Source organism: Centropristis striata, chromosome 14 (genome assembly GCF_030273125.1).
Source record: "Centropristis striata isolate RG_2023a ecotype Rhode Island chromosome 14, C.striata_1.0, whole genome shotgun sequence".
Classification (NCBI taxonomy): Eukaryota; Metazoa; Chordata; class Actinopteri; order Perciformes; family Serranidae; genus Centropristis; species Centropristis striata.
In genome coordinates this window covers 1877828-1887009 of record NC_081530.1, presented here as the reverse complement: position 1 = coordinate 1887009, position 9182 = coordinate 1877828, and the positions used below count along the sequence as shown (strand labels likewise).

Below are 9182 nucleotides of genomic sequence, written 5' to 3'. Positions count from 1 at the left end.
TTAAAGTCTATTCGTTCTCAAATGAGTACTTCCTGATTAGCAGAGTCGTAGCTTGCTGCTAATGCTAAAAATAGTCAAACTTGCACAGAATATCAAGCTACAAACATTATTAAGCACAAATAAAGAAGTTTTAACCATAAAATCTGATCAGCTTTTGTACCTGGTCCACTTTTGTCTAGGGATAAGCTGTTGATTGACTTTAGCAAGGTGCTGCCATCTGGTTTTTACACTGATTGATGTATTGTGCTTTTTCTAGAGTGTGAAATACTGAGGACAACAGGTCATAGTTAAGCAGAATGAAATATAAGGTCCATAAAACCTAAAATGAAATGTCCACATATGACGACGCAGGGTCCCAGCAGGTTAAGACACAACACGAAAAAATGTTAAAATACAACACTAAGGAGATTGCAAAATAGTGAACTAATGTTTGAGTTTATAGTTGGTGGGTGCATGATTGAGTGTATTTAAGCCATGATTTTATTTTAGATTTAAAACCAACGAATGTGCTGATGTCTCTGATCTCATTTGGTACTGACTTCCAATAATTAGTGGCTCTTATAGAAAAAGCTGATCTGCCAAATTCAGTGCATCTGCGCTGTACTGCACTCACAAATGCTCATATTTATGCCATTAAACAGAGACTGTTTTCTGTAGCGAACAGCTTTAACCTGTCTGTATTGTGTGCCACGCGAGCTGCGGCTGATTTTACTGAGACACTAATGGAGTGAGAGCGTTTGTCAATGCTGGCGTGTTGCAAGATGTCATCGCTGGTGGTTGCATTTCTTTTATTGTACACCTCTGTAAATGTACAGTTCATGGAACAAATGTTGGCATTTTATATTTCTGAAAAAAAACACTGATTCTTTTGAACAGAAGCTTTTTTCAAAGTCACTCTACATGGAATTCAGAAAATAAAATGAAATAAAATGTTGCCTTGGCACAGGTCTCAGCGTGACGGTGACTGAGCTGGTGGCTAGCAGCTAACTACGGTGGCCCTGAAGGGCAAAACACAACAACAAATCAAGAAACACAACAACAAAACAGACAACACAACGGCAAATCATAAAACACAACGACAAATCAAAAAACACAACAACAAACACAACAACAAAACAGAAAACACAACGACAAATCAAAAAACACAACAACAAAACAGAAAACACAACAAATCAAGAAACACAACAACAAAACAGAAAACACAACAACAAAACAAGAAACACAACAACAAATCAAAAAACACAACGGCAAATCATAAAACACAACAACAAATCCAAAAACACAATGAAAAATCATAAAACACAACAACAAATCAAAAAACACAACGGCAAATCAGAAAACACAACAACAAATCCAAAAACACAATGAAAAATCAAAAAACACAACAACAAACACAACAACAAAACAGAAAACACAACAACAAATCAAGAAACACAACAACAAAACAGAAAACACAACAACAAATCAAGAAACACAACAACAAATAAAAAAAAACAATGACAAATCAATAAACACAACTACAAATCAAAAAACACAACATTGGCGCCAAAACTACTAGCCTACGTGGCTGTAAAAAAACAAAATATTTTTTAAAAATCTCACACTTTATTGTGATCAACAGGTGGAACAGAACTTGACACATACACACACAAATATGGCCGTCCTGTCTGTGTCATTTCTCAGTCCCAAATACACAACATTGTTTTTTTACTTACCTATTATTAATAAAAGCTGAACATTTAGTGCACCTGCTGTATCAGCTCCTGCACTATTGACTGATGAAGTCTTCTCATGTCTATAGTCTGTTTGTATATGCTGTGTTTAATGGCTAATGCACATAATGACCTGCATCAAGCACCTCATTAAGATCTCATTGTCAAGTAGGTAGCCTCAGGCGCCTACAGTGCAGACATGATTGCTGCACACATTTACAGTACACACACCCACACACACACACACACAGAGGGTGCTACTGTTGCTCTCGGGGTGATGCATAGGCTTCACACGGTCAAATGTTCTGTGAACTCATTTGTCACATCCCACAGCTGTTTCTCTATTTCTAACATAAACATTCGCCACGGCATCTTCAGCTTCTCACATCTTCATAATGTGTGCCAATCGGTGTGAAATGCAGCCCTCATTATCATTACGCTATGTACTAATTAGAGTGATTTAATAATACAGAATGCAAAAAGGTGCAGTTTGACTTTGATCGGCGGATCCTTTCGCTCGTACCCAATGTCAGGATTTTAAAAAGTGAAATAAAACAACCCTGGTTCTTCAGTATCTGTTACTTAGATGCAGAGAAAAATGAAAAAAATCCGCCATAAATGGGCTGTTTTTTCCCCTGGTGCTACATGTATCATCACAGTGCTTCAATGTGTCAAAACAGAATTTAGGTCAGTCACTCTGGGTGAGACACTTTGCTCCGTTATACCTTAGGGATGTTAAACTTTGCCAGAGTCTACATTACTTAAGAAAGTGGTGTCTGTTTTCTCTTTTTTAGTGAGCAGTATGCAGTGGATACGAAAAGTAAAAAACCTTCAATCCTTATCCACTTCTCAGTGTATCTATTTGTTTAACATCTTTGGTGCTCAGTCATTGTTTGGTGTTTTACTGGATGGGTCTTTAACACTGAATCTCTGTCATCACAAGGCTAATGGCCAAAAGCTTATTTGAAATTGTCAGCGTTGGTGCTCGGGCTAAGGTTGGTTGGATGGATGGATGAGAAACCCAATTATGGAATAGTTTTCCTCTTTTTTTTTTTTTTCACAAGCCAAAACTGACCTGCTGACCTGACCAATGTAGCTCCTTTAGTATGGTTTACCCAGTTGTTCAAAGTTTTTAGCTGATAAGATGAAACTGTCCCTGCTTCTTGGGCGATTCTTATTTGTCAAGCATTGGTAAACATGTCATTTTTAATACTAGTCTTTGTTAATACTAGCTATACAGAGTCTTTGTTCTGGTTTCAATGAAAGACTTTGTCAGTGCCCCACATTAAAATGCATTTACTCAAAATATGCAGGACGTGGTGACGTATAAGGAATAGGTTTACACAAATAAACTGTTAGTTATAAATGAATGGAGCAAGAACAGAAAACTATTCATTGTGGATCTGTTACGTTTGCTTTTTTTTTCTTAATCTTCTATTGACAATATCCAGCTTTCGGACAAGATATTTAGTTTTACCCAGGAAAATGTACCCAACAACTACATTTACTTTAAGGGAAAGATTTTTTCAACCGACAAAAGCTTGTTACAGAATTAGAAAACTCTTTTCACCACTGCACGCTCTCTCTCTCTCGCTATTTATATATATATATATATATATATATACTGTGTGCATAAATAAATACTTGTCAGGAAACCTGTGAAGTAATGGCCTTTCAAAGCTCAACCTTCAATTTCTACACAAGGTTACAGTTACATAATCATAATCGTACATTAAGTTCCCTGCTGTCAGGACTAAGCAGAGCTTCTTAAACCTTTGTTGGTTTTGTTTCCTTTGTTTAGTATGTTTCCTTCTGAAGGATATATTTGTTCCTCTCATTATCATAACTGTAATTTACACAGTTTCAGTGTAGCAGAATATGAAACAAATGCTTTTATTCAGAGAATGTAAAAGCATGGTTGGACGTTGTCAGTAAGCTGTGTGGAGAGAAAAGAATCAGGGTTTGAAGTGTTCAAAGGGTCAAAACCTGCTCAAGGATTTCCTCCATCCAGTCAGCATCAAGACTAAAGGATTTGTTTCATAATTGAAACCAGAGCCTGATCTTAGCTTCTAAATTAAAACAGCAGATATTATTTTTCTTTCCAGGATGCTGCCTGATTATAATGAATCAGAGTTGTATAGGACTGTGGATAATGGCAATAATACTCTGTACAATGAGAGGACGAGTCATGTTGTGCCACATTTCCTTTGCTTGTTTCACTCACTGCCACCAATAAGTAAGTCTCTCCCAAAATACTCATCATAAAAATGTGTCCCTCCTTTAAGATCATTAGAAGTTAAAGATACTATTCTAACATAAGTGGCAAAATGCGATTCAAGTAAAAGCAATATGGAAAACCAGCAAAGCAAACCCCTCTAAACTGTTTGCTGTTTCAAATTTAACTTGTAATTCACAATATGTTTAAAACCAATCAAGACATTAAAAGCACAGAAAAAGATAAATCATAAATGCATACAAACGTAACATATTTAGTCAAATTAATTATTTATCACTTATTTATTAATTTCAATCATTATTATTACTTAGTGTCCAATTAACCTAATATGTATGTCTTTGGAATTGTGGGAGGAAACCGGAGCACCCGGTGAAAACCCACACTGGCATAGGGAGAACATACAAACTCCACACAAGGTCCTAACCCAAAACCCTCTTCCTGTGAGCTAACAGAGCTAACCCCTGCACCTCTAGCCAGCCTCAAGATAGACTGGTGACTAGTCCATCTAACCTGGACAAGTCACCAGTCTAATAACCTAATAACTTTTCCTGAATAAACTTAATCTGCATGTTTTTGGGAATGTCCAAGGGAACGGGAGCACCTGGAGAGAAACCTACGGAGCCCCTAAAGGGACATGGTGAAAATAAAAAAAAACTTTGGTTTCTCGTGAGCACGAGATATTTTCTCGTGAGCAGGAGATACTTTCTGGTGAGCACCAGAAAGTATTGCATGCGCGCATGTTGTCGGTAAGAACACCCTCTGCATTTCAGCTTGTTTCTGTGTGAAAATGACGTTACAGGAGTTAGTTCGGCTATATTTTGACCTGGGGCTTCATTATAAGGACATTGCTGCTTTACTTGCAAAAACGACAGTTGTTTTCCCAAGATAACGATATAATTAATTCGAGATCTTGAGAAAACAAAACAATAGTGTAGTCCAGACGCGTAGCCAGTAATGTGATGTATTTGTAACCCGGCCCGTGTGGGAGGAGCCTCTCCACACCCTGGGACTCTGCGTTGTGTTGTTTATGATGATGGAGGGCGGAGGAGGGACCAGTCGGACACGGCTGGTCGTTATATTGTGGCTCGGACCACGTCGTGCTTTATTTCTCACAACGGCTGGCAGCTCAACCTTAAACAGTACCAGTAAACACTGGCGTGAGACAACAGAAAGTCTTAAGGCTGGTGTTGTGTCCTTACTGGTTTCCACACTAACTGGTTGCCGTAGATCTGCGCAGTTTCTGTTACGCGTGAGCTGTCCGTGGTACTGAAACAACAATCGCCGTTAATGTGATAATTTTCTGTCTGATGCAGGTCTATGTTATGCTGTACGTTAACACTTTATATAGCCTCCTGATTGGGTTCATCTGTAGTCGGCACTTTGTGCAATAAAATGATTTATTGTGCCGTGCGATAGAGCCGATACGCATGTTTTGTCTTTACTGTTGTATTATGTACAGCCTTTATAGAGCTCTGTTGGGAGAGCTTGTGTGAAATATTATTTCTGCCTTCGCCACTGGTTGTATAACCTCTGGGTCCAAAACGGATCCATGATCCATGGAGACACCCGGTGGCGAAGGCAGAAATAATATTTCGGGTGGGCCAGTACAAAAGTGGATGGGCCATCTTTTCCCGGAAAAAGGACTCGTAAAAATGTAGAACTATAAAAATGACAAATATAGACAAAGTGGAAAAATAGTGACTACTTTACTTTGCAACATTATGCATTACAAAGGAAATGACAGCAAAACACTGCCTATAACACAAGCTCTCCCAACAGAGCTCTATAAAGGCTGTACACAATACAACAGTAAAGACAAAACATGCGTATCAGCTCTATCGCACGGCACAATAAATCATTTTATTGCACAAAGTGCCGACTACAGATGAACCCAATCAGGAGGCTATATAAAGTGTTAACGTACAGCATAACATAGACCTGCATCAGACAGAAATTCTCACATTAACGGCGATTGTTGTTTCAGCACCACGGACAGCTCATGCGTAACAGAAACTGCGCAGATCATAGCCTACGGCAACCAGTTAGTGTGGAAACCAGTAAGGACACAACACCAGCCTTTAGACTTTCTGTTGTCTCAGCCAGTGTTTACTGGTACTGTTTAAGGTTGAGCTGCCAGCCGTTGTGAGAAATAAAGCACGATGCGGTCCGAGCCGCAATATAACGACCAGCCGTGTCCGACTGGTCCCTCCTCCGCCCTCCATCATCATAAACAACACAACGCAGAGTCCCAGGGTGTGGAGAGGCTCCTCCCACACGGGCCGGGTTACAAATACATTACTTTACTGGCTACGCGTCTGGACTACACTATTGTTTTGTTTTCTCAAGATCTCGAATTAATTATATCGTTATCTTTAGGAAAACAACTGTCGTATTTGCAAGTAAATCAGCAATGTCCTTATAATGAAGCCCCAGGTCAAAATATAGCCGAACTAACTCCTGTAATGTCATTTTCACACAGAAACAAGCTGAAATGCAGAAGGTGTTCTTACCGACAACCTGTGCGCATGCAATACTTTCTGGTGCTCACCAGAAAGTATCTTGTGAGCACGAGAAATGTTTCTCGTTCTCACAAGAAACCAAAGTTTTTTTTTATTTTCACTATGTCCCTTTAGGGGCTCCGTAGAAACCTGACTGACATGGGAAGGACATTTTTTTTAAATTCTAATTATTAACATTGTTAATATTGCGGGAGGAAACCGGAGCACCCGGTGAAAACCCACACTGGGATAGGAGAACATACAAACTCCAAACAGGAAGGCCCAAGTTCTAACCCAAAACCCTCTTCCTGTGAGCTAACAGAGCTAACCCCTGCACCTCTATGCCAGCCTCAAGATAGACTGGTGACTTGTTCAGAATCTACCCTGGACAAGTCACCAGTCTAATAACCTAATAACTTACCTGAATATACCTAATATGCATGTCTTTGGGAATGTTGAAGAGAACCCTGACTGGCATTGGGGGAGAACATGCAAACCCCAAGCCCAGGTCCACTGCCTCTACTGCCTCATCTTCTGCAAGATTTTCTGCAAGGGCCGCCTGTCTGCCGTTGGGACAACCTTATCATACAGAGCGATGAAATCCTTCTGGTGGACGAGTCCTTGAAGCATCGCCTGTCCATGGTGCCTGTGCAGAAATAAAGTCACATTTAGCGTACAAGAACAATGTCGAGAAGGTCATATTATTTGGAGATTGAACAAAGAAAGCATAAGATCGTGCTAGACTTGGTAACCCACCTGACATCTGGTGCAGCATCCACTGCCATCTTACTGACAGCAGTCAGGTAGCGTTTTGCAAAGACCTTTCCTGCCGTTAATGTCTGGTCCACTCCCATGATGTCTGCCAGCTGGTGCAGGTGCTGTGCAGTGCTGGCCCTTACTGCAGCACAACGATGACTGAGGAAGGACAAAAACAGAAGAATGAGGACAATGTTTAATTTAGTCTAAAAGCTTATTCTACTACAATTCCTACTAAATTTGAATCAGATCATCTCCTCTTACTTTAGCCCGGCGTTGACAAGAAAGGTGATAATCCTTCCAGGGCTGCAGCCTTCCACCAGTGAATCCAGGGCCAGGTTAGCTTGCTGGTGAATGAAGGTGTTGGTTGTTGTTGCCAACTTCAGCAGCAGGGCGCGGCCTGTCCTCTCTGCGTGGGGGTCCATGGCTTTCCCTAATTGGACATGGAGCTCTCCTACGGCGTCCATTGCAGCAACAGCCACAGCAGAACGCAGATTATTCACCTAGATAGTTAATAAGAAGAATCAGTTAATACTTCTGTCTACAGTACAGGGTCGTGCACATGAACCTGAAGGCAAATTAAAACTACATCCAACACAGATATAAAAATAAACAAGTGTACTTTACCTGTTCTTCAAGGACCAAACAGATTTCATGGAGTTTGGTCTGTAGTAGTGCTGAATGGTGTCGCGCCAGAGCCCGAACAGTTTTCAAGCCTTTCATTTTCTCCTCCCTGTGTTTAGATGACAAAATGATTTAATTGTTAATCACTGCTTTAAGAAAAATTAAATCATTGTGTCGCTGCTCGCTAAGCTGTTTTTAAGTCTATCTCTAAGCTTCTGTAGTGTTGATGTCTCTTACCAGTCTTCTGATTCCAGCTGCTTGAAGCAGATGGACAAGCCCTCTGATGGGTTCGCCAAAGGCCGGATGTCATCCACAACTGGCTTTTTGGTGCGGAGGTTTGTGCCACGGCGAGGTCCTTTTTTGTTGAGCGGGGCAGGTTTTGATGGAGGCGCAGGAACCTTGGGTCTCACTGGGGTCTCCTGATGAAATTCCTGTCTTCTGGGTGGGGCAGGTTTTGATGGAGGCACTGGAACCTTGGGTCTCACTGGGGTCTCCTGATGAAATTCCTGTCTTCTGGGTGGGGCAGGTTTTGATGGAGGCGCAGGAACCTTGGGTCTCACTGGGGTCTCCTGATGATATTCCTGTCTTTTGGGTGGGGCAGGTTTTGATGGAGGCACTGGAACCTTGGGTCTCACTGGGGTCTCCTGATGATATTCCTGTCTCTTTGGTAGGGCAGATGATGGTGCGTGAACCTTTTGTGCCACTGCTGGGGTCCTTCTGGGGGCTGCTGGTGGTTTTGGTGAAGGATGCTGCATGAGCCTGATCTTCTCCATTGTGGAATCAATTCCTTCCACCTCAGGTTTCGCTGTTTGGAGCCTGCATCCATCCACTTCCCTACCTGTTCAAATAAACAACAAAATCTCAAATTTACATTTTGAATCACATATTTCAAATTATATTCAAAGTCCTAGTCAACCAGCAGTGAGAACATACCTGCTCTACCAAGCTGTAGAGTCATCACTGGAAGGCGGGACCGTCTCCTGGTTGGTGCAGGAGGAGGAGTTGGGGTGAAACTGCCTAAGAATGGAATCGATCTCAGCTCAGTTGGAGTGTCGGCTGAACCGATGGAGGAGTCTGGACTTGGGCTCCTGCTTTTGGCCAGCTTTGCCGCCTGACAGGCAACCATTGCCATCTGACTGCCCAGATACAGCTTCTTCTCAAAGAAGGGGTGCTCTTCTGGAAGTTTCTCCTCTGTGAAGGGCCTGATCCTCCTTCCCCACATCGAGGATTCACAGCTTCTTCTGGAGGAAGCTGGGGGCTCAGGTGAGGAGAGGGTGTCCCGCTGGACGGAGAATCCCAGTCTCTCCAGAACAGCATCGCTGTGGGCTTTCTGGGACCAACACAGCCTCTCTGCAC

General features: G+C 41.6%; 1 protein-coding gene across 1 annotated transcript; it reads right to left on the bottom strand.

Moving 5' to 3' along the window:
- Positions 1-4225: 4225 nt before the first annotated feature.
- LOC131985136 (TOG array regulator of axonemal microtubules protein 1-like) lies at positions 4226-8612 on the bottom strand. Its single transcript, XM_059350183.1, has 7 exons — positions 8450-8612; positions 8064-8224; positions 7830-7935; positions 7467-7705; positions 7203-7361; positions 6784-7092; positions 4226-4415 (listed from the first exon to the last, which is right to left on the bottom strand). The coding sequence occupies exons 1-6, from the start codon at positions 8597-8599 to the stop codon at positions 6966-6968; spliced, it is 942 nt and encodes a 313-aa protein (XP_059206166.1). The 5' UTR covers positions 8600-8612; the 3' UTR covers positions 4226-4415; positions 6784-6965.
- Between the last annotated feature and the right edge of the window lie 570 nt (positions 8613-9182).